The sequence below is a fragment of the Neolamprologus multifasciatus genome, chromosome 1, assembly GCF_963576455.1.
Source record: "Neolamprologus multifasciatus chromosome 1, fNeoMul1.2, whole genome shotgun sequence".
NCBI classification, from domain to species: Eukaryota; Metazoa; Chordata; class Actinopteri; order Cichliformes; family Cichlidae; genus Neolamprologus; species Neolamprologus multifasciatus.
In genome coordinates this window covers 20,380,356-20,406,083 of record NC_140439.1, presented here as the reverse complement: position 1 = coordinate 20,406,083, position 25,728 = coordinate 20,380,356, and the positions used below count along the sequence as shown (strand labels likewise).

Sequence of the window (25,728 nt, the reverse complement as noted above, 5' to 3'; positions counted from 1 at the left end):
TTTTGCTAACCTTTTATCCAGCTATCATCATACTATAATGACTGTAGTGTATATATGCTTATGTGTTCTCTATCTCCTCCTAGACAAGTGGACCAATCTTGAAACTTTGCACAAACATTGCTGAGGACACCATGAGTGCCAACATCTGTACGATGCATACAAATATTTTATACAAATTACACAATCATATTTATATTTTATAACACTGAATGGAATGTCAGATTAGAATGGTGTGTCATAATATATTTGTAGCACATTTACTGATCTATGCATGTTTCTTATCTAGTTTGCTAGTAAAGTGAAAGGCAGGGTATACCCTAGACAGTTCGCCAGTCTTTTGCAGGGCTGCTGTGTTGTAATTCAACTAAACATAAATTTATACATGCCAAATACATCCCCAGACACGTATACTAAGCGTGCACCTTGTGGTCTTTGTTGTCACTGAGCTCCACCAAGCTCAAATCAAATCAAATCACTTTTATTGTCACATCACATGCGCTGGTACACTGGTACAGAACATGTGCGTGAAATTCTTGTGTGCAAGCTTCACAAGCAACAGAGGTGTGCAAAATACAAGAAACATAAGAACAAAGCAAAGGGGTGGGCAGTTCATTTTTCCAAGGAGCCACATGAGAAAATGGGACTGGGCCACATCAGTAATCTTAACTCGGTTCTGCTCATTATTAATTTCATCTCCAGGTCTGGGGTTTTATTCAGGTTGAGATCTGGAGCCTAATCCATCACAGAATCAGAATCAGAAAGACTTTATTTATCCCCAAGGGTCAATTTAGAATAAAAAATTAACTTAACTCTATTCATGTTTTCGGACTATGGAAGGAATCTGTGCCTGGAGAGAGCTGGTTGAACATGCAAACCTGATACAAGAATGCATAGCTGCCTGGTGGATTCAAAACAAGGACCATCTTGCTGTGAAGGAACCACTGCTAACCACGCTGATGCCCCACTATGTCATTATATATATATATGTATGCACAATTGTATAGTGAAATCCTCCCATTATAATAGTAGTTTAGCCCCAACAGGCTACAGGCTTAAGATTCTACATGGGAGGATTATTAGAAGCCAAGTGGCGCAGATGAGCCTACAGTCAAACCCACAACCCACGCCATCATTTACATTTAGAGTGAAAATAATATCAATAGTTTTGAATTTATTAAACCATAAAGGTAGGCCCGTCTTGTGCTATTTTTATCTTAATCTGATAATAACATGACAATTAATATATTACATTGTAGAAATTAAATTCATACATCTCTCTCATACACAAACTGTGCGCTTGTACTGTATATCTGTCATCTCTGCCCTTTAACGAAAACAAGCGAAAACACGCACACTCGCCGACGTCATCCTGTCCGCATCACGCACGCTTATCTGTATGGAAAGTGACGCCAGAGCTCCCTGAGTGAAGTCTCGCGGAGTAAAAACACCGGCCATTTTTCTCCATTTATAGCACGACACTTTGTGCTGGGGGTAGTGTAACCGAGAGTGTTGCGATTTCACTTTGATAAGCCTACAAGTTTTGGCAAGTTTAATTTTGGTATTTAAGTATCCAAACTTCTAACAAACCGACCACAAACAATGTTTGTGTTGACCGCTACAAAGTTTGTTCGCTGACATCCCTGTCCGGATAGATGCTTGTCTAAACTGTCGCACAAATGGAAATGGTGCCTAGCGAGGAGAACCAGTTCGTACCCAAAGAGGTGAGGTTATTATGGACCGTGTCCAGGTCGGGGAGTCAGCCTCTCTGGGCATTAGCTGTCACCTTTGCAGACCATGCACATTAATGATGCAAAACTTTTTGCAGCACTTTTGAAGTTTGCGATCTTACCCCGTCTTTAATTGACTATCTCTGAGCTGCTAACAGTTAGCCAAATATGACTTGGACGGCCTATCATGACATGGCTAACTAACGCATCTGCTAACATTTTAGGTAGCCAAAGCGTTATCATAATTACCATTTAACTGTTTAGACCCAAGACATGGCTTTATTGTCACTAAAATCCCCAACCTTTTCCATTGTTGCTAATGACATTATGTTGTCCCGTCAAACGAAGGCATTTGTCAACATCAGTTAGCTTACTAGCATAACATTAGCTTGTGGGATTTAGCTAGCAAGCGCTGTTAGCTTCTTAAATCTGATCGGTGGCAACAACTCCGGCTAATCTAGATGTTTTTGAAGTTCCCCAACCAATTGCAAATGGCAAGCAGTGCTGAAACACCGTCGACCCCAAACAATAGTTTTACATATACATATATATATATATATATATATATATATATATCAAACCCTTCTTGGAATCATTTACAGGTTGTTTTTAAGTAAAACTTCTACTTTGAATGTAAACGTTAATGCTAGCAAGACAAATTGACAAGCTAACGCTAATGTTAGCGGAATTGACTAGCTACGCTACTGATAGATGTGTGTTTAACATTAGCGTTTATCTCAGAATAAATTGATCGTTTCTTTTTTTAAAACATAGTCGTTAACCCCTTTTATTGCTGAAGATAAGTTACTTAGAATTTTTATGTTTCTACCTTGGAGCTCAGTTAACGTGCAAAGTCTTAATGTTAACATTAGCAGTGCCTTCTTATTCAAACATGAATAAAATGAATAGTCTCTTTGATCAACGGAAGTGACGGTAGTCAGATTTGATTACTGATATGTTAGCTCACATGTTAACAGGATGGGTTAAGGTAAACATCATATACCGTACTGCTAACATAGCAGTCATATCCATTTAATGCGTTACACCATTATTTTTAAGGGTGTGTTTTTACTTTGTTTCTTTTATATTGGGCTCAGAGCAATTTGTCAGGCGTCCATTTAACATTAGGACCCTATTTGATAAGCGAGCCTACAGCCTATTTCCTCGCATAGTAATGATACACCTTTTGGAGTCAAGTCTTTTGACAATAAGGTTGACTGTAGCTTTTCAGAAATAATGTAACCATTATTGTAACCGTTATTTCTTTGCCGTTATACCTCCTTGGTGCCTGAGCAATGTACGATGGAGCAGGGTTTCTGCTTATCCATGTACCCTGGGCTTTTGTACTGTGAAAGTGGTTTACTTCCTACTGGTGTATAACGTCATGGTTACTTGTGCTGGGAACAGGTGAGATTCCAGATTAAAAACCAACAAGTATGAAATTACCAACCACTGGCTGATCAAATCTCAGGAAAATGGTGTCACCATTCCTGGAAGATCCTTGGATCTTTGTGAAAGGATAGGTTTTAGAATTTTTTTTAATGCGTCTCCCTTTTCCAACTATGTTTTAAACATTAATTTAATCAAACATTTGCTTTTCTAGACCATTATGTACTGTGATATTGATGAGGCTGTCGACTTGTACAGTTGGTATTTTTTTCTTGCTTTCTATCCTGGTTTCAAATCGGCTAAAGTTTATTAGCCGATTTGCTAGCTCATCTCCAGTTTTGTTGGCTAAAGTGCTTAAAGTGCTCACACATTTAATACTAAACTGCAGTGCAGTGCTTTTCTTCACTTACTGCTGTGTTCTTTTAGTCTGTATTATGTGTTTAATCTGTTCATAGTTTTCAAATATTATAGTTCTATCTTCCTTCATTAGTGAATCGATAACCAGCTTTGTGCATTTTGGATCTAAAGAGTATTTTGCATCTAAAACTTGCATCCTGACCATAAAAATATTAAGATATATTTGAGATGTATGTTGGCCTGTTGTGGTGAAGGTAATGTAAACTGCAGCTGGCGTTGAGAATAGGTGGAAGTTGAGGTGGGATATCCTGGGATAAAGGAAGTCACAGGGAACTATTTTTATATGTTGTTTTGAGTTAAATAAAACATGAGTGAGGAGAAAAGGCTAATTAACCACCTCTTTCATGTAATGACACTCACATGCAGCTCTACGTCAACTGTGGTAAATGTTAAGTGAATGGCTTGGGGTATTTAATAGTTCTGCTGTGTAGACTTATAACAAAAAGCACTGTCCCAATGATCCCTTTGCCGATACAATAAACAGTGGGTATAATTCTTGCATTTAAATGATGAAGGTTGACAACCAAGCCCTTGTCTTTTTTCTTTTTTTTTTTTTTTTTTTTGGTGCAGTTCTCAAATATGATTTATAAATTGGCATTTGACATAGCTCTTCAATAACAGTTGAACCAAAAGAAAAAGCAACTAGGAACTTTATTTAGCAGATTGCTGTTATAGCTCATGTGTTTGTCCACCATGTATTTCTAGTGACATCAAATTTTTATTGGCATCACCTCATGTGAAACCCCCCCCCCCCCTACCTTTTTTCAAACACTAGTGCTCCACATGGATCACTTCTAATATCTTATCACTGTAGTCTAACTTCATGGTTACTTGTCAAAGTCTACTAGAAATGTGGATTTAAATTCATTTCACTTTGTTTATTTCAGTGAAGACTTTATATTTTATTTAAGTAACCTTCATTTGTAGTTACCGAATTAGTTCAAAGGTACTGATTTTTCTCATTTTTCAAATGTCTAATTTTTGTCTTTAAAATATTTCTGTAATATGCTGCCTGTGTTATGCTGTACCTGTAGCTTCATGTGATTATATCCATGGTAAAAATAACCTTTAATCTCATAATACACTTGTGTGTTGTCAGCTGCAGCAGTGTCTTTGTAGGCGCTGGCAGTCACATTTTGCTAAGATCACATATACAAAAAGGCTGCAAAAAGTGCAATTATTTGAATATATATTATTATTATTATTATTGTTGCATTTGTAGGTTTTTAGAAAACAGCTTAATTTAGTTCAATTGTTTTCCAACCAACTGACATGTTTTACAACTTAATTTACTTGTTCTATGTGTTTTAAGTTGTTCTTCACCCTCAACTATCTCCACATATTATCAGGGTGTATTTTGGAGTTGCAGACAAAGTATTTTTGATGAAATGAAGAGGATTTCTCAGGTGTGTTTGATATAGGAGAGCGTGTACACAATCGAGCATGGTGGTAAATGGATGCATGAAGCAGTAGCCATGATGACTATTATACTAGAACAAAGCTCGAAGCATGTTGTTAAACTAGAAACCAGCTTAAACAAGTACCACCTTTTTCAATAATCAAAGAGAAAGGGAATTAAATAATGATTAGCAGACAAATAATTTATTAGCATGGTGCACATTTACAGGAAAACTAAATAATTTCGTGTTGCATTTTAATCATAAATTGGTGTCACTTTTATCTACTGGTAAATGCTTTTTCTGAAGTATAATTTAGTGCATTAGTTTTGTCTTGTTTTAAGTAACGTAGAATTAAAGACAACTAAACAATATCTGGTAATAGAAATGAAAACTTTGTCATTTTGGGCGGGGTGGTACTTGCCAGCTTTTACAGTTTAAAATGTAACAGTTACAGTCTGCACTCCCAGTTAACATATCTGAAACTTTAAGGGGTTTATGTTATTTTAACCTAGTTGTTTTATTTCATTTGATACTTAACAGGTAAGTAAGCTAAACTATAACACTTTGTCATTACTCTTCAGTGGCTAGACCTTTTCTTGCTTGGTGAGTGACCTTTTCTGCCAGATTTTGCTGCTCAAGTTCTTAAGAAAGGTTGGCTTTTAGTCTGCAGGTGATTTGTCCCTGACTGGGAACACTACATACCATACCAGTCACAAAGCAAACTATGAGGAGTGTTTAGTTGAAGTGACTCAGTGCTTCTTGAAACTCCTGTTCCACCTGACTATTTTTGTTTTTGTTTTTTGCTTTAAAATTAAGCATGAGTGAGCGATTGCATGGCATGTTGTTGAAGCAGATTGTGGAGAATGTAGGAGAAATCTGACAAGTGGTTGTTCTGTCCACCGGAATCAACCAACTGCCAACCTTATCCAGTCATGTGTTGGAAGGTTTAGTGTAGGAAAAATCAGCCAGTCATGTGTCGTAAACACTTTTTGAAAAGAGGTTTCATTAAAGCGGTTTCAGTATCGAGCCCTGATAAACCACAATTGCAAAAAAGAGAACAAGAGCTACTTTTGCAAGTCTGTTATACTTGAAGTCAAATTACTGCATGTCTACCACATCAGTTTTGTTATTTTGTTGTACAAAATAATTAGATTTTTTTTTCAAAACTTTAATTTTGAAGAAGAAAGCAAGTAAGTACTTCTGTTGGAAGTATTTAATATAAAAACTGAGAAACTCAGAGCTTTTAACAGATTAATATTCCAACGGTGGTTAGTTTAATTGCTTTTAGTTTAGGTTTGAAACATGTTTTATACTGGTTGTAATAATAACCTGTATAACTCAAAGCACCAGTGTTAAAGTGGCCTTTAAATATCTTCTTCTTTTCCTAATATATGCCCGATAATAATATTATTAATTTGATATGATTTAGTGAATCCATTATACTTTGGTAGAAAGGTGAGTTGGAGGGTTACTAGAGGTCCCTTCTCAATACACTACATGGTGATCCAGGTGTGGTGAAAATATGGGAATGGAAATCCTTTGAAAATCCACAGCAGGGTACTTTGTGTTTTTAAAAAATTAATAGTGTGCATGAAATTACAACCAACAAAACCACCAAGCATTAACTAGCATGTTACTAATGACCTTTGTAGCACAGCTTTAACGTTTTTTTTTTATGTTTAGCTCCTCATTGGAAAACAAACAAGTAAGAAAATAATGTTTCTATCTTTTTCTTTATTTATTTGCAGATCCAAAATGCAGCCGAGGAGCCCAGAGCGCTGTGTATAATTCAGGACATCACCAGCGCGAAGACGGTGAACGAACGGCTGACTCTCAACCTGCCTGCTTCCACCACCCTCTCCAAACTTTATGAAGATGTCGCTCACAAAGCAGGATATGTAAATGGCACTTTTGGACTTGCATGGGGAAATACACAAGACATGGTTAGTAATTCATCAGTTTAGCTTTGTTTTGCTATGGAGAGTAACGTGGGTTTCGCATCAGCAGACATTAGCAGATGTGTCTGGAAAAAGGAGAAATAAAAGTAAATGCAGGATTAAGGTGCTGTGTTCGGAACTAGTGTATAACATTGAATATTTACTCATTCATGTTTATCATGTTTATCTTGGGTAAAACTGTGAAGCAGGCTTGCTACCATAGTTTGGTCTCTGGATATCTATGGTACCCTGGTGCATACGTCGCTACAGGAAGATGTTTAGCTCAAACTTGCAGTGGTAGTTGGGTTGATTGACATTCTCCTTCTGACGGTCACTTCTTCTCCATCGAGTGCGATTATTGTGCTCGCATCTGCACCAACTAACTACATCAAAAGGGAAAATGAACCAGAGATCAGTTCAAACAGACCAAATGAAATTAGTTTCACTCCTCTCATTAACTTTTACTGTTGCACCTGATTTTCAGTCAGTGACACACACAAAAAATCAGTTTGGGTAATTGTAGGTATCCCACAGTGCTTCTCTACTGTTTGGGTACAATGACAGAGTTAAAACAAAAGAGATAAATATGAGTCAGTAAGAAATTATAGTAAGACTTAGTCTTACTTATCATTTGTCACTTGACTAAAAACAGCTTTAATGAAACAAATTAAAAAAAAAAAAAGGCAGTGGTGCAACATGCAGAAAACTGGCAGTTTGTTGGGTAAAAACACTTTTATATCATGGTTTATTGTGACAGTTTTCTTTCTTTTTTTTTTCTTTCAATCTCTGTTGCCCTCCAGTTGGCCAAAAAAAAAAATATCAGCAGCAGCTTTAAAGTGACTTGAGTGTAGCTGAGTTTGAGTAATTCTGGTGAATGTTGATGTGATTCATAATAATGGCTCCCAGCCTTTGTTTATAGTTTATGCTCGCGCATGTTTCATTTGAGACACAGTGTAGCTCTTTTACCTTCTTTATTGCTAGGACAGTACCACAACATCAGCTGATAATAGATTTTTGTACCCTGTCATTACATGTAAATTTACATTTTACAACTGCTACAAAATGCAAACAAGTGAAAATACTGTTGCTAAAGCTGACTTTCCTAATATGTTTTGTACTGTTGGATCTGTGTGTACATATTATTCCCTTTTCTTAAATGAGCCCATGCTAATCCTGTTGCTGACCCAGGCCAAAGCCCAGGTGCTGCCTGTTGTTATCTCACTGAGTAGGTCAGTGGATTAAGCCACTGCTTGTTCCCACTGCAGCACTTTGCTTTGCTCATCCTCAGCTTGGCCCGGAGAAACCTAGGTAGTGTTGTTCACATGTTGGCTTCAGAGGCTTTCCTTGTTAACAACAATTCATGGAATTAGCTGAAAATGAATTCAGTAGGACTTTAACTCTTCTGGTGAGTTCATCCACTTTATAGTTTGTAAACAGCTAGCCTGCAGCCATCTGCTTTGACCGTTCAAACCAGATGGCTGCTAGCCCGTAGAGTGGTTCTACTGGAGTTTTCTTGGTGCTAAAAGGAAGGTTTTCTGCTCCACTGCTTACGCAAAGGGGGTAGTTTGTTTGGTCTTTATAATATTGTAAGGTCTTTTTATGTATAGTAGACTGAGTTGACTTAAGTTGACATTTTGCTTAAACTAAATATCGAATAAAAAAGATTGCTTGTGTTTACTGCTGTCCAGGCATTGTTAACCTCTGTGAAACTTGTCTGTTCATATTGTGTTTATTTAATTTCTCTAGGCACCGCTTGACCATAGCAGTGAGATGTCCCTCTCAGAGTCTGGGTTTGAACCTGGTGGTAAGAGGAATTTCCTCCAGCTTACAGATAAAGATGGAGAGCAGCCCCAGATTGCATCTGTGAGTGTTTAAGAATAAATTAAGATAATGATTCATAATTTCTTAAATAATCTTTCAAAAGAAATCTGTAATTATTTCCCTACAGAATCTACTAACACGCTAAACACTCTAATTGGAAACAAATAGTTATGCCTGTAACTTCTGTTCCCTGAAGGAGAGAAACGAGGTACAACACATAAGTATGGGATATCACGCCCTTGCGTGTCCTGGCTGAAGAAACCTTTATTCACGCCTTTAAGGCAGATGACGTGTGATGACACACGCATGGCCCCGCCTGCACATACAGCCACTGTCATCACAGTCATCCCTCAGTTCGATAGCCGCTCTTCACCGAGCCAAACTGCTCAGTGTGGGGCCACCTTGCGTTGTACCTCGTTCCTCTCCTTCAGGGAACAGAAGTTATAGACATAAGTATTCGTTCCCTTTCAGTCGATTCACTCGGTACAACACATAAGTATGGGACATATATACACGCCCCACAGAGCAGCCACGAAACCAGAATCGGACCACCACATCCTTAGTGAGTGGTAGACCCAGCAGAAAGGACAGCATGAGCCACCGAAGGGGCTGTAACGTCCAACCGATAAAACCGCACAAAAGTGTGCGGTGATGCCCAACTAGCTGCCGCACAAATATCAGCTACAGGCACCCCTTTAAAAAGAGCCCATGAGGTTGCCATCCCCCTGGTGGAATGAGCTCTCACCCTGTGGGGCAAAGCAAGACCTATGGTGCCGTATGCCAGTGATATAGCTTCTATAATCCAGTGGGACAGCCTCTGTTTGGACAGAGCTCTACCTCTATTTGGATTAGCGAAGCAGACAAACAGCTGGTCACATAAACGCACATTCTGAGTGCGCTCAATGTAGGTGTGTAGCACACGCACTGGACAAAGAAAATGCATCCTCATCTGCTCCTCAGATGCAGAAGGAGGGGAGCAAAAGCTCAGCAGCTCAAACTCCATTGAGCTATAAGATGCATTCATGATCTTGGGAAAATAGGCAGGATTTGGACGCAATACGACCTTGTGGCCATCAGGAGAGAACTGTGTGCAGGAGGGATGCACAGACAGCGCATGAAGGTCACCCACTCACTTTGCCGAAGCCAAAGCGAGAAGTAATTCAGTCTTATATTAAAGAAATTTCATATCCACAGACTCAATGGGTTCAAATGGGTTGAAATGGGAGAGTGTGGCGGTCCTGGCACCATTGCTCGAAGGCTCGCCATTTGTAAGCGTACAAGCCTCTAGTAGATGAGTCCCTAGCGCTCTGAATTGTCGCTATCACACTAGGTGATAGCGATAGCAATCAAGTTTAACCTCTCAGCAGGTAAGCATGAAGGCGCCACAGATCTGGGTGCGGATGAAACACTTCTCCTCCCGCCTGAGAGAGGAGATCCCTGCAGAGAGGAAGCTGCCAAGGACTTGCTGCTAGCAGGCTGATTATCTCTGACAACCACGACCTTGTGGGCCACCAAGGGGCCACTAGAATCAGACCATTAGAATGCCGACGCACTCTCTCTAGAACTGGAGATATCATTTCCACTGGGGGAAATGCATACAGAAGCACGTCTGGCCATTGGTGCGCTAGCGTGTCCAAGCCCAAGGGTGCATCGTGGTCGATTATGGAGAAGAACAGGGGGCAGTGAGTATTTACCCTGGAAGCAAAAAGATCTATTTGCGCCTTGCCAAATAGATCCCAAATCTGAGCCACTATTAAAGGGTGTAACCTCCATTCTCTCACCAGAGGACCCCCCCTGGAGAGAAGGTCCGGCCTGGCTCTTAGAGACAGAAAATGAACACTACACCATAACAGCAGAGAGCGAGACAGCTTCAACAGGGGAAGATAGCGTGTTCCTCCCTGCCTGTTTATGTAAGACACCACCTTTGAATTGTCCATCCTGACTAAGACATGCTGGTCCTCCAGGACTGGACGGAAATGCTTTAGAGCTAAGAACAGTGCTAACAGCTCTAAGTGGTTCATGTGCAGCTGGCGCTGGGCTGCGGACCAGATCCCTCTCACTGATGCACCCTCGCACAGTGCTCCCCACCCTCTTAGGGAAGCATCTGTGGACACCACCTTGTGAAACAACACCCTCCCAACCCGAGAGCCCTGATGCAGCAGCATGGGCTCCCTCCAAGGACGGAGAGCTAGCATGCAAGACGGAGGTGACGCGATGCACACAAACGGTGAGAGAGAGTCCAGCGTTGAAACATTCTCATTTTTAACAGTCCAAGTGGCACTACGGCGATCATAGATGCCATCATGCCCAACAAGCTTAATATCGTCTGGAAACGCAGTCTGTGTCCCAGCTGAAACTGAGCGAGGCAGCGATGAAATGCGGCCACTCTGTGCTCCGACAAACGTGCGTGGCTGGAAAGCGAGCATATTTCCAAACCAAGAAAAGTAATCTGCTGACTCTGGATTAGCAAGCTCTTTTGAAAGTTCACAGAGAACCCCAGTGTCTGAATGTGTGACAGAACCAGCGACAGCTGTGTCTCCGCCTGCTCTCTGGAGCAAGCTAGGAGAGCCCAGTCGTCTAGGTAGGCTAAGATGCGGATGCCTCTCTGTCTGAGGGGCGCTAGCGCTGCCTCCGCACATTTCGTAAAGGTGCGAGGAGCGAGCGACACCCGAACGGCAGCACTAGGTATTCGTAGACTACGCCCTCGAATGCAAACCTCAGAAACTGCCTGTGTTTCGGGTGTATAGCCACATGAAAATAAGCATCTGTTAGATCGATTGTTGCAAACAATCTCCCGGGCCGACTGCATTCAAGAGCTGTCTGAGTGTTAGCATCTTGAACCTGTACGTTTGTAGATACGTGTTCAAGACTCGCAGGTCGAGGATGGGACGAAGCCCTCCCCCTTTTTTCGGAACAACAAAATAACGGCTGTACCAACCTTTGTCTGTCTCCGAAGCAGGGACCACTCGTATTGCTCTTTTCTGCAATAGCGACCGGAACTGCAACCGGTAACCCATGGCAACGGTTCGCAGCACCCACGGAGAGGGGGCGCAAGCGCGCCACTGAGGGAAGTGAGCAGCCAGCCGGCTGACCTGCAGCACTGTCGGCGGGGCGTTGTCGCCCCCCAGTGTGTCTGCAGGGGACTGCATCACCTACCTGACCTGGCTCATTCTGCCTGCAGGCTGAGCATTTGTGATTGTTTGAGAATAAACAACACTCTTTATTGATTGTAACATGGAAACATGTACATTCATACATTTTGTTGGAGGCACCTTTTCTGGGCCACAACAATGAAAAACAGCGGGAACACTCGCTGGTGGCACACCCACTTCAGCAGTGGGCGCCGGTCTCTTGCCAGTCGGCAGAGGGGCGGTGGGCCTGTGAGAGTTAGCTGAGGGCTTGGGCTGACGTCTGGGGATGATGTCGCACAGAGCTTCCGTCTGCTTCTTCCTCAGATCAAATCTAGCCTGAATGGCCTCAAGTGGATGTCCGAATAACCCAGCCGCAGACACTGGTGCGTCCAGATATACAGCTCTGTCCCTATCCGGGACATCAGAGAGGGTCAGCCACAGGTGCCTCTGCGCCACTACTGTCGAAGCCATCCCTCTGCCCAGGGAGAGCGCTGCACAGCGAAACACACGAAGGATGTAATCTGTGGCGACTCTGACCTCATTAAGAAGAGGTGCCAGCGGGCTGTCATCAGGAACCAGTGATCCGAGCTCCGCCAGGCACATTGCCTGGTACGTCTGGAGCATGGTGACGGAGCTCATGGCGCGAGCAGTGCCGAGCTGAGCCTGATAAATCTTCTCCAGCTGCGAAGCAGAGAATCTGCAGTGCTTGGACGGCAGAGTTGCGGGGCCGCCAACACCATGGTTATGGGACGGGGACAGATAAGCAGCCAGAGATGGCTCCATAGGGGGTGGGTTAGCTAAGCCAGCCCCACAGTGACACTGGTAGACAGAGGTTTGTCCCATGATGCTGTTAGCTTGCAGAGAAAGTCTGGGAACATGGGAAGGCAGTTTTTGGCCGTTGTGGGCTCCGGTGGGAGGAAAAAACCCACGAACCGCGACAGCTTCTGAGCTGGCGGAGGAGAGGGCTAGTCCACCTGCAGCTTCTCAGCAGCACGGCGAAACAGGGAGAAAAGAGAGGTGTCATTGTGGCCGACCAGCGCAGCAGCGGTGACACATTGGGCCGACAATGAGCTCTCCTGCTCATCCTCCGACAAACCATGGATGTCCAGGCCAATGTCCAGCACGTCATCGTCTTTGCCGCCGGAGCTGGCGGCAAAACGCACAGGCTTCGGGCTCCGTCAACGCTCTCCTAGCGTGGACGATCCCCAGGCAGACAGGGCAGGCATCGTGCTGGTCGCTATCGTGCAAAGAGAAACCGCATCCCTGAGGACAGGGGCGAACAGAAGATTTCTGCTTTGCTCGCTTCGGTTTGGAGTCCATTCCAAAACGCAAAGCGAAACACTGCACAGGAAAAACTTGAAATTAGCGCTCCGCGGGCAGCCTACGCACCAACTGCGCGGCGGACGCAAACACCAACAGGGGCAGTTAAGCTAAGTTCAAGTCGGCAGACAGCGGAGCTAACTAGCAGCAGCTAACTAGCAGCAGCTAGCTAGCGCAACTCAGCAGAGGTGTTCTCAGCGAGGTGAAGAGCATAAGAACTGAGGGATGACTGTGATGACAGCGGCTATATGTGCAGGCAGGGCCGTGCGTGTGTCATCACACGTCATCTGCCTTAAAGGCATGAATAAAAGTTTCTTCAGCCAGGACACGCAAGGGCGTGATATCCCATACTTACCGAGTGAATCAACTGAAAGGGAATGAAAGATGTTATTACAAGGCATGTTTGTGTTTGTAGGATGAGTCAGGAACAGCAGATAGCAGTGGAATAGATGACAGTTCCCAGGAACGATTTATTGGACCCCTACTGAGAGATGGGACTCCTGGCTGCAGTGGTGACTACAGCAGTCCATCTTACTCTTACTCGTCCATCCTTAGCAAGTCTGAGACGGGTGAGGTTTGGTTACCTGTTGAATATGTGACACCTTTTCTTTTATACATCTCCAACCGATCACTTACTTCTTGTCTCTTGCTGCCTTTACAGGTTATGTGGGCTTGGTCAACCAAGCGATGACTTGCTATTTGAACAGTCTGCTGCAAACATTGTTCATGACCCCAGAGTTTAGGAATGCACTCTACAAGTAAGAAATCATGATTATAGATCACTTTGTGAAAATTCTCTTGTCACATATAATAGATTTAGAATTCTCAAATATCTGCTGTTCGACTTCAGTTGGGAGTTTGAGGAGCAAGAGGAGGATCCTGTCACCAGTATTCCCTACCAGCTGCAAAGACTGTTTGTTCTGTTGCAAACTAGTAAGAAACGGGCAATTGAGACTACTGATGTGACGCGAAGCTTTGGCTGGGACAGCAGTGAGGGTGAGCTTATGTACTTGCCTGTGAGTAGGCTCACATGGCTGGTTTACATGTTCATGGAGGACAAGACCACGTGCCTCTGTCTGTACACTTAATTATACTTTTTTTTTTCTTTGTGCTTTTGCTTTTAGCTTGGCAACAACATGACGTCCAGGAGCTGTGCAGGGTCATGTTTGATGCCCTGGAGCAGAAGTGGAAGCAAACAGAGCAGGTAGGAGAAAACAAGTAGTTTTCTCAGACTATTAACAACAACAACAACAACAACAACAACAAAATCTGCATCCAGGCTCAGGCTCCCCCCAGAATGGGAACAAAAGGCCTACTGTGGAAAAAGTGAAATGTGCCAGTAAGCCCTGGGGTTAGCTTTTTCTTATCTCGGGAATAGGCTATAAACTGCAAACACTTAGACCAGTGTACGAATGTGCAGCCATGTGGTCTGTAAACGCAAGCATAAGTACATGTGAATGCTATTTTTTAAAAAAATCAATAAGCCTACACTCCCTATACTACAAGGGATTTGTATTTGTAGTTTTCAGCCATAGAAAGTAAACTGATGACAGGATATATAAACTATACATTTTTTCTTTCAAGCTCCAATTTTCTTCTACTACTAATCTTTAGTTTATATATTCATAAATATCTGGAAACAGTTAAGTTTTTCCCCCAGTCTACATGTGCCATGTGAACATAAGTGATGATTGCATTAAATTCCATTTTGGCATCCTAACACAGTTAGGAGTTGGGCCACCTTTGCTTACAGTGTCGAATCCAAGAAGATGATAAATGGAAGATTGATAGATGGATTAGTTTGAATAAATTTGTTAACACAGCAAAATGAGGCTATGGTGCAGTTTATAGAGACTGGGATGTCCATGTGACTCTTTATCAGAATGTGCAATTTAAGAAGTATAGAATAGGAAAAGACTGAAACTAATAAAAAAAAAAAACATTTAATGTTTTGGGGCAATAAATAAAATAATTAAACAAATGAAAATGAACAAATTCTCTCAGGAAACCAAACTAATGAAAAAATGCAAAACTATCTTGGTCCATATTTATTAATCTCAGTAGAAAAGATTTATATTAAATATACAACACAAGGGTTTTTACCGTTTCTAAATGGTTTTGATTGATTCTTGATTCAATAATGGGACAAAACCATCATGACCAGAATTAATACTTAATGACTTTTATAAATAATGACATACATTTTTTGTTCCAGAGCAAAGTTTTTAATAAAAAAAAAATCATTCCTGCAGCTCTTGGGTTCATTCTTTCTTTACTTTAGGTTTCTGTCACTTTGTGTTTTGAGTATTTTTTTTCTTTCTCTGACTGATAAGTTGAGGGCTTGTTGTGCAGTGTTAACAGTTACGCTGGTTCGTCCAGTGTCTGCCATTTCAGCTGTCTGGAGAAAGCTACAGATGGCAACTGGCTAAAAAGAAATACTCTCCTTGTCCTGTTGTTGTCTGTTGTGTTTTATTATCCTGAGAAATTTTCATATGCAGTTGCCGACGGACTTGTATGGTAAAGGAAGGTTTATGGGAAACCAATCTAAACACAAGTAGAATTATTCTGTATCCCACTACATTTTGCTGTCAGCACTTGCTTCTCCAGAAGTAGAGAGAAATTGTCTCACAGCTAATGTAAAATGTGGCAGAGAAACCTGACTGTTCTCTCCCTATCTTCAGGCTGACCTGATCAACCAGTTGTACCAGGGAAAGCTGAAGGATTATGTCCGTTGTCTGGAGTGTGGCTATGAGAGCTGGAGGATTGATACTTACCTGGACATCCCTCTTGTGATCAGACCCTTTGGAGCCAGCCAAGCCTACGGCAGTGTGGTGTGTTTCTCACCCTTTGTTCTTCTAAGCATATACTTTATCACAGCAGCACTTAACATTTATTAACTCTTTGCAATTCAGTGTTGCTTAAAGGTTACTTTAAATTCAGTACTTGGTACAGTTTCAAACTATTTGATATTAAATTGTTATTCCAAATTGATTTGATTTACATGATATGATTTTTTTTTCTATTTTTATTTATTTATTTATTTTTTGATGCCACAGGAGGAAGCATTACAGGCATTCATACAACCAGAAACACTCGATGGGCCCAACCAGTATTTCTGTGAACGCTGTAAAAAGAAATGTGATGCCCGTAAGGTAAGTATACTAAAAATGTAACATGGAAGTCAGAGAGTACAGTGTTTTGCTAATGTCTCTTCTCATTTTCTGACATCGTACGCAGGGGCTGAGATTTCTGCACTTTCCTTACCTGCTGACATTACAGTTGAAAAGGTTTGATTTCGACTACACCACTATGCATCGCATCAAACTTAATGACCGCATGACCTTCCCAGAGGAACTTGACATGAGTCCATTTATTGATGTGGAAGATGAGGTGAGAGCATCATTGAATTTATCTGCCTCTGTCATTGTCATTACTGATTTGGATTCATCCTATGGGATGCCTTTAATCAATTTTGGAATTCATTTTCTCCTTTATGACTGCTAAAGGAGGAAGCAAAGCAGAACCAGTGACGCTCCCTCTGCATTACCTTAGGATTGTGGTTTTGTGTTATCATGTGGTGCCTTCATTGTAGGGCTGTATGTTTTTCCCAAACAGTGCAACCTTAGTTTCATCAGTCCACAAAAACAATTTTCCAAGTGTTGAGGGTCAAGGTGCCCTGTGTGTAATCTTGTGCTGTGTCCTGCCATGACAGGCTTCAGTCAGCCATAAACCATGGTTTGTGTATGTTGACCAACTGAGATGTTAACCAACTTGCTGGTTCCTTAATGTCCTACATTTCTACGCTGGATTAGTTCTTTTCTAATTGATCTTTTGAATTCACCTTTAACTCTGGTGGTGTTTTTCAAATTGCCTACTCTGTAGAAGTCCCCTCAGACCGAGAGCTGCACTGACAGCGGCGCAGAGAATGAAGGCAGTTGCCACAGCGACCAGATGAGCAACGATTTTTCCACCGATGATTGTGTGGATGAGGGCATCTGCTTGGACAGCACCAACAGCACAGAGAGGGTGTTGAAGCCAAAGGTGATCATCCTCACTTAGTGAGAATGTATCTGACAACAGATTAAAAGGGAGTACCTGATTTGCCAACGGTGTAGTGATAAGAGGGATTGTTATTCTGCAAGTGTCAGCTAAAAATGTTATACTTCTCTGTTCTTGTTAAAGATATAAATTCGTCTTTTATTTACAGTGTTCTAAAGATGTGTGATTATTCTCTACAGTGTTTTTGCTTTAAAGTGGCAAAATATGGGAACGTGTGTATCTCTAAAAATATAGTATGTCGACAGTTAAATCTGCAACACAATTATTGGTTTTAACTGAACAGTGTTCCCCTATTTCTTCTCAGAGTTTGCTGACCTTTGAGCTGTTTTCTGTTATGGTCCATTCTGGGAGCGCTGCGGGCGGGCACTATTATGCCTGTATCAAGTCCTTCAGTGATGGCCAGTGGTACAGTTTCAACGATCAGCACGTTAGCAAGGTCAGTCTCTGCTCTTGAGTGACATGTTTTGGCTTCCTACTGAAAGTAAATGTCAGGCAGTGCTTGCCATTTCTATATACTAGACCAAAAAAAAAACTGCCAACTGCAACTGCCATTTAAAATGCTGCTTATTGTCATTGTGGTAACCTCTGTTGAATCATTTTTTTTGGTTTCATTGTGTTCATTTCTGTCAAACAGATCACCCAGGATGATATCAGGAAAACATACGGGGGATCCTCAGGGAGCAGAGGCTATTACTCCAGTGCCTTTGCAAGGTCAGTTGTGTTCCACAGCAGTCACAGGCCTTGAGACCAGTTGGCAACCCCCAGTTGGCCGCAGGGAAAAAATGTCTATTTCTTGGCTAGGTGGTGGAGGTGCTGGTGCTGTACCAAAAACCTCCATGTGATTGCTTTGGTCGATCATATTGTGCAGAAAGCAATCTTGAGATGATTTTCATGCAGCACCGTGTATCTCCATGCGATTTGTTTCACCTTGTGGCTGGCAGCAGCCACTTTCTGACTGGTCAGGGAATGCACGTTTTTTCCAGGAGTCGCTGACTTTGTGATTGAGGACTCCCTCACATCAAATGCTTCTAATACACTGACTTTGGAAAACGAATGGTGTTTATCTTGTTATTCACATTTGTTTCTAAATGTGAAACCTTTTATTTTTCCCCCATTTGTGTTTGTAATTTTGTTTTTATTGAAGTAGTTTTCTCCTTCCTCTTACCTTCACTCATAACATGTATTTTTCTTCCCAACAGCTCTACAAACGCATATATGCTGATTTATAGACTGAAAGATCCTTCAAGGAATGCAAGTAAGAAATTCATTCAATTAAGTCTTGCTAAGGAAAATGTAAAAATTAGAGCAAGAATGACAGTTTTTCCACATTTCTGAATTAAAAACTCCCAAACTGTAAAAGTCATAGGTTTTCATCTTTTCATTGTAACCTAGTGAATGTGTTTGGCCTTTTGTTAACTTGTTTTTTGCACTTGTCTTCTGATACCTACTACACGTAAGAAGATCCTTTACACAAGTTTCCACTGTGCCCTATCTGCCGTCCATCTGAACTAAACTTGTCCAGGCTTTTGCCTGTATTTGCAACTTATTTTTAAAGCTTTGTGTTGCACCAGTTGCAAAGGAACCAGCTTGCCCTCTTGCCTTTGTCTTGTGGTCATAATTTTCCCATTTTTCATACTCTGATACATACCCTGAGCTCTGTACGTTTCCTCATGCCACTGGATTTAATGTGTAATCTCTGAATTGTCTGCAGAGTTTTTAGCCGTGGAGGACTTCCCAGACCACATAAAGCGTTTGGTTCAGAAGGAGAAAGAGTCTGAAGAGCAAGAAAAGAGACAGAGGGAGATTGAACGCAACACTTGCAAGGTGCTGGGCTGTTTGCCTAATTTATAAGGATAATTTAATACCGTCTCTCTCTTTTTTTCTTTGGTAGTCTTATGCTCTTTACTTTTTAGATCAAGCTTTTCTGCATGCATCCTGTGAAGATGATGATGGAGAGCAAGTTGGAAGTGCACAAAGACAAAACTCTCAGAGAAGCAACAGAAATGGCCTACAAGGTTTGTCAGATTTGTTTCAGTTACTTTTGGAGGAATCTTGAAAGACATTTGGTGCATTCAGTGTTCTTTCTTCCATTAACTTTGCAACACAGCATTACTGTGACTATAGCAAAAGAAAAATAACTCACTTTAGAGTTTAGATTTTAAAATTGGCTTCTAATTTCTTTAATGGGTGTTCTGTATGTCAGATGATGGAGCTTGAGGGAGTCGTCCCTCTGGACTGCTGTCGCTTGGTAAAATATGATGAGTTCCATGAGTACCTGGAGCGCTCTTATGAAGGAGAGGAGGACACAGCAATGGGCCTCCTCCTTGGAGGAGTCAAGTCTTCATACATGTTTGACTTGCTTCTAGAAACCCGCAGGCCAGATCAAGTGTTCCAGCCTTACAAACCTGGAGGTCGGTAATCTTCTACTGTTGACTGCTTGTTGTACATAGTGCTGTTTTCAGCATGATAAAAGCTGAGTTAGCAGAGTCTGAACACACAAACTGTGATGATCAGAAACAAATACACACCGGTGTAAGTGTGTGTATCAAGCAACTTAGTTGCTGTTTATCTGCGTGGGTGTGTTTATGATTCTTCTTTTGTTCACAGAGGTGATGGTGAAGGTTCATGTTGTTAATCTGAAGAGCGAGACCATCGCGTCTCCCGTCAGCGTTCGGGCGTACTTGAACCAGACGATCACTGAATTCAAACAGCTTATTGCACAGGTTTCTTACTCTTAGCCTCTTCACAGTGTTTTGTTTTAACCATTTACCCAGGAAACTGTCAAATATAGTGGTGTCGGTTATATTAATGTAAGCCTGTTTTTGTGTGCATTTCCAGGCTACAGGGCTTTCTGCAGAGACCATGCGTGTGGTTCTGGAGCGCTGCTATAATGACCTCCGGCTTCTCTATGTCCCAAACAAGACACTGAAGGCTGAGGGATTCTTCAGGAGCAACAAGGTCTCTTTTGTTTTCTTCTAACTTTGACAGTTGTTCTGTCTTGTGCGTTATTGTGTTTCAGTTTTGTTTTAAATTTCACAAAGTCTTATTATATATGTTATTATTACATGAAATTTGCTAATTTGTTTGTTGGCCATTGTTTTTCACCAGGTTTTTGTTGAGAGCTCTGAGTTGACCGATCATCAGGTTCCTTTCACTGACTCGCTCTTGTGGAAACTGTTGGATCGGCACGGGAATACGATCCGGCTGTTAGTCTTACTACCAGAGCAGTCTCCTGGTACCTTGGCAAACAGAACTCTTTTCCAAAAAGTAGGAAGTGACTCTGATGTGCTCTCTGAGGGGGCAAAGGGTAACAGGAAATCTGTAGAGGCTATCCTGGAGGAGAGCACAGAAAAGTTAAAGAATCTGTCTCTGCAGCAGCAGCAGGGCTCCAGCACCAGTGACAGCCAGAAAAGCTCTGATGCCAGCGACTTTGAACATATCGAATCCCCAACCCAAGAGGCGGACTCAAACTCTTCTCTCTGCGTGGCTGCAGACAACAGAGAGTTAGAGAATCGGATCAGGGCCACGTCTGCGGGTAGCGGCGGCGCCTCCTCTGACCCTGAGAATCACTTTGCCTGTGAGGAGCGGTCGGACTCAGAAGTGAACAATGACCGCAGCACCAGCTCAGTGGACAGTGACATCCTGAGCTCCAGTCACAGCAGTGACACGCTGTGTAACGCAGACAGCGGCCCAATCCAGCTGGCCAATGGCCTGGACTCGCACAGCATCACGAGTAGCCGGCGCTCCAAAGCCCACGAGGGCAAAAAAGAGACCTGGGACACTGCAGAGGAAGACTCTGGAACTGACAGCGAATATGACGACAATGGAAAGAGCAAGGCAGAGGCCCAGTACCTGTACTTCAGAGCAGAGCCTTGTTCTCAGGATGATGCCTCGTGGGATTCACAAAAATGTACAAACTTTTATTATGCATTTAAACGCAGTAGTCATCCATAGCTAGTATATTTATGTTTTAATTACATTAAAAAATCTGGCACAGGCAATTTCTTCCATTCTTTACCTGTTTTGCATCCTTGATGTATATATTTAAAAAAAAAAAAAAAAGTATATTGATGTTTCTTGTGATCTACATCAGGTTTGGTGGTTCATGTGGACAAGAGAATAACATTAGCAGCATTTAAGCTGAACTTGGAGCCCTACGTCGGCGTCACCTCGACCCAGTTCAAGGTGTTTAGGGTGTATGCCAACAACCAGGAGTTTGAGAGTGTGCGGCTCAACGAGACACTCTCATCGTTCTCTGACGATAATAAGGTCAGTTTAAACGTATTACTTTGATTAAAGGCGTTTGCTTAAGAGTAAGGAAATATCTCAACAAAGACTGTGCCACTATCCATAGATAACCATTCGACTAGGCAGAGCCCTTAAAAAGGGTGAATACAGAGTGAAAGTGTATCAACTACTAGTCAATGAACCAGAGGTAAGAACTGACAGACTTTTCTTACTCATACACTGTTGTACAGCTGCACAGCATTATGTTATAAAATATATTAATTGTGGTGTTTTCTCAGCCCTGCAAGTTCCTAGTGGACACGGTGTTTGCCAAGGGTATGACTGTCAGACAGTCTAAAGAAGAGCTGCTTCCTCAGTTAAAAGAGCAGTGTAAACTTGACCTCAGCATTGACAGGTAAGATTCTTTGCTTTGCATAGTTCAGAAGACTGTTGATGCAGTTTCCCTTCAGGTAAAATGAACATGTGTACAAAACAGCATATATCCATTTATCTCTGTGTGGTCAGGGTTCGCCTCAGGAAAAAGACGTGGAAGAATCCGGGCACAGTGTTTTTGGATTACCACGTTTATGAGGAAGACATCAGCATTTCGTCCAACTGGGAGGTTTTCCTTGAAGTCCTTGATGGTAACTTGTGTTTTTCACTTTCTTTTAAACATTGCTTCACTATGCGTTTTTCTTTGCGTACCTCAACTACCTTACCTATTTTAGTTTTGTTCTGTTCTAATAATATAAACTTTTTCTTTAAAGGTATAGTAAATAATTTCCTTTAAGGTAAAGAAAACAAACATTAAATCATCTGTTTCCAGGGACTCAAAAAACATCACATTGTTGAATTTTTAACATGCTGTGAAACGCCACATGGAGACAGATTAATAAACGACGTGTATTTGGTTCTAGAGTGAAGGAAAATTTGTTTTCGCTGAAGTTTCATTTAAAGTGCAGTTGATTGATCCATAGCCTCTAATGTTTCTCAGAACCAGAGAAGATGAAATCAATGTCACAGTTGGCCGTTCTGACTCGGAGATGGTGCCCGTCTACAATGAAGCTGGGGCCTTTTCAGGAAGTGATTCTGGAGAGCAGCAGTGTGGAGGAACTCAAGGAGAAGGTTTGTCTGCTGCATGACAAATGTGTTTTACTCATAGCTTGTGTTCAGTGTTTAGCTGAGGGAAACTGTTGTATTCCTATGTCTAATGTTTCTATTCTGTTGGCAGCTTAGTGAAATCAGTGGTATTCCATTGGAAAACCTGGAGTTTGCAAAGGTAGGTGGATGTAATTACCTGAAACCTGGGACCTGATTTTTCTAATATATTGTTTGTATTGATGACACTGCTATCTGATCTCTGCAGGGTAGGGGTACATTTCCTTGTGATATTTCTGTGTTGGAAATCCATCAGGATTTAGACTGGAACCCCAAGGTGTCAACCCTTAATGTGTGGCCTCTTTACATCTGTGATGATGGGGCAGTGGTCTTCTACAGGTAAAAGAAACTGGGACAAGTCCACATTCAAGTACAGCGTTTGTGTCTTTGGTATTTTTGTGAAATCATTTCATGAACAGAGAGGACGGTAGTAGAAGTCATAAGTCATGCATTCGCTCAGACTATTAAAAACTCAATATGTTTATGTGAGGTGAATTTTTGGCATCTAATATGAATTAGAGACAACTTTAATATTTGAACACCTAATCTCAATATCTAATATAAAGTACAAATGTACGCAAATTATACACATGGCTTTACAGGTCGGCTTTGACTCAGTAATGAATAAAACATGATATTGTTGCATTAGAAGCATTGTTGTTTTTTAGGTTTTTTCCCAAGCTTTTGACTTCTCATATTTATACATTTAATACCACAAATGAATCAGTAAATGTTTTCAGTCAAGAGGGTTTCGGTTTAGGATTGAAACTTAAATACAATCCCTGGCCACTTCATTAGTTACATCTGTTCACGTGCTCGTTTACGCAAATATCTAATCAGCCAATTACATGTAAGCAACTCTGTGCATTTTGGCTATGTAGACACAGTGAAGATAATGGTCTGGTGAAGCTCAAACAGAGAATGGAGAACGGTGATTTAAGCGTGATTTCAATATGATGTGATTGTTGGAGCCAAACAGACTTGTCTGAAACTGATCTGGGATTTATTTATTTTACAACCATCTCTTTAAGTTTACAAAGGATGGCCTGAAAAAATTTTAAATATCCAGTTTCTCAAGTTCAAAAATAGCTTGTTGATGCTAAACTCAGGGGAGACTCCTTCAGATTTGTAAGAAGGCAACAATAACTCAAATGACTACATGTTGCAACCAACACCAAGGTAATCATGAGAGCGTCTGAGAAAATGCAACCTGTCAAATGACACTAGAAGGCTACATGCTCATCAAAACTGAACTTTTGGTGGTGATGCGATGATGTGGGGATATTCTCTTAGCGCATATCATGACTGACAAACTTGCAGCAGCTTTTTAATGCTGTCATATCAGTATTGACAAAATCTGAGGAATCTTTCAGCACTTTGTAGAATCTACAGCATGAAGAATTAAGGCAGTTATGAAGGCAAAGTGGTGCAAGGAAAGTGTATCTAATAAAGTGGCCAGTGAGTGTATATTAAATAATTAATCTTTTTTTTTTAATGTAATTTTCTGCCTATAATGTGGACATAGGTACAGGTAGTTGGATCAGTCTTTGCTGTGATGGTAAAAAAATAATTTTAATCACAAATCAATGCAGCTAATAAATGAGACCGCATGAGGTCAGTGCTGACGGATCTGATTTCCATCACTGACTCTGTAATGACTGAAAAGGCAGTGGTACAAGTGCAGATTCGAGCTTTCTTACTATGTTCTAAACCAATTATGTTGTAATCCAGGCTTTAATTGTAAAACTGTATCTAGTAGTAGAGATATTTTAAAGAAAGCAGCTACTAAGCTTAAAAAAAAAAAAGACTTCAAGTTTCAGTTCAGGTTACATGTTTTCTTTTTTTTCATTCATTCATTATTCCCTTACAATTTTAAAACGTGGCGACATCCATGGAGTTCTTCTAATGATCTTATTATATTTGGAGTATTTGTGACCTCCAATGTTTTTGTGCTCTTTTGTCTGCGCAGGGACAGCACAGAAGAACCTCTGGAGTTGTCAGAGGATGAGCGCAACGAGCTAATGAAGAAGGAAAGCAGCCGTCTGCTTAAAACCGGACACCGTGTCAGTTACTCGCCACGCAAAGAGAAGGCCCTCAAGATCTACCTGGACGGCGGCCCTGCAAAGGACCCAGGGCAGGACTGAGGCGTGGAGAAACACTTGTGGGTTATTTGTTTTGCCTGGGTGCTGCAGCAGAGCATCCAGGCTGTGGGACTCTGAATGTCGGGCCCGACAGTGACTTGAAATCGAGCAGCGCTGTGAGGATTATGTGCTCTCACCCTCCACCCTGAGCTCCAGGCTCAGAAACCCTATTGTGCACTATAGTGTATTGAACTGTAAAGATTAAAGGGAAGTACAAAAGCTATTTGGATGCTGTATAGACTAATCAATTGAAAGTGAAAGCTTCAGGGATGGATGCGGAGAGTCTAGGACTGTGAAACCGGTCTGGGAGGCATCCATCCTGACTATTCAAGGCTCCAGTCTACTTTTACATCAGGCTCTTTCACTCTCCTCCCCGTCACTGTGTGTTCATCTCCGTGTTTTGGACAATAGTGTTGATTATGATTCATCCGTGGCCGTCTTGTAAATCCATGTGCTCACAATTTCTGAGCACCACTTTGTTGGAGAAATCAATCTGAATCATCTTACGTTGAACATTTTCCTTTAAATTAAAAAAAGAGAGAAAAAAAAGAAACTACTTATCCAGCCTTCCTCAGTCTCACCTCTTCTGCCGAGACAAACCTCACTCACTCAGAGACTGCCTGACAAATTGAGGAACCATTCATTCACAAGAATTGAAAAAGCAACAATTAATATTAAATAATTTGTAAACTAAAGTTGTTTCTCCTCTAATGCTCCTATAATGCCAGAGTAACGTGTTGATATGGGTTGTCTTTACTGCTGCTCTATGTGCTTTATAGGAGCTCTGCCTCTGTCACATCACTTCCACTAGATGTAGTGATACATAGGCTATCAGTCCTTTTTAAAACTTAATATAATAAAACAAAACCAAGTAGACGATGTTAAGAATCTCCTTGTTTTGTTGTTTGTTTGTAAATTATTATTTTGCTTCAGACTTAATCATTTAGAGAGGTCTTGTGAAGCACCAGGCACTCATCTGTTGTCTGCATTAACCTTTAATT

The 25,728-nt window shown here is 41.5% G+C and overlaps 1 protein-coding gene across 2 annotated transcripts; it reads left to right on the top strand.

The window, feature by feature from the left end:
* The first annotated feature begins 1,433 nt into the window (after window positions 1-1,433).
* usp47 (ubiquitin specific peptidase 47) lies at window positions 1,434-25,615 on the top strand. 2 transcript variants are annotated; one of them, XM_085141269.1, is made up of 28 exons: window positions 1,434-1,721; window positions 6,682-6,876; window positions 8,617-8,733; window positions 13,558-13,711; window positions 13,804-13,900; window positions 13,993-14,138; window positions 14,267-14,346; window positions 15,824-15,973; window positions 16,199-16,294; window positions 16,380-16,532; window positions 17,025-17,183; window positions 17,506-17,637; window positions 17,836-17,912; window positions 18,401-18,456; window positions 18,913-19,025; window positions 19,115-19,216; window positions 19,405-19,612; window positions 19,809-19,924; window positions 20,040-20,159; window positions 20,310-21,111; window positions 21,295-21,470; window positions 21,556-21,636; window positions 21,728-21,843; window positions 21,954-22,072; window positions 22,423-22,553; window positions 22,660-22,707; window positions 22,795-22,925; window positions 24,556-25,615. In XM_085141269.1, the coding sequence occupies exons 1-28, from the start codon at window positions 1,677-1,679 to the stop codon at window positions 24,728-24,730; spliced, it is 4,095 nt and encodes a 1,364-aa protein (XP_084997395.1). In that variant the 5' UTR covers window positions 1,434-1,676; the 3' UTR covers window positions 24,731-25,615. The 2 variants fall into 2 exon arrangements, with proteins under 2 accessions (XP_084997395.1, XP_084997470.1); XM_085141344.1 differs by lacking the exons at window positions 1,434-1,721; window positions 6,682-6,876 and adding an exon at window positions 6,887-8,275.
* The last annotated feature ends 113 nt before the right edge of the window (window positions 25,616-25,728 follow it).

Coding starts and splice junctions, on each gene's coding strand:
- usp47 (XM_085141269.1), top strand. CDS start 1,677: ATGGAAATGGTGCCTAGCGAGGAGAACCAGTTCGTACCCAAAGAG. Junction 13,712..13,803: donor CCTTAGCAAGTCTGAGACGG/GTGAGGTTTGGT, acceptor CTGCCTTTACAG/GTTATGTGGGCTTGGTCAAC. Junction 14,347..15,823: donor AGTGGAAGCAAACAGAGCAG/GTAGGAGAAAAC, acceptor CCCTATCTTCAG/GCTGACCTGATCAACCAGTT.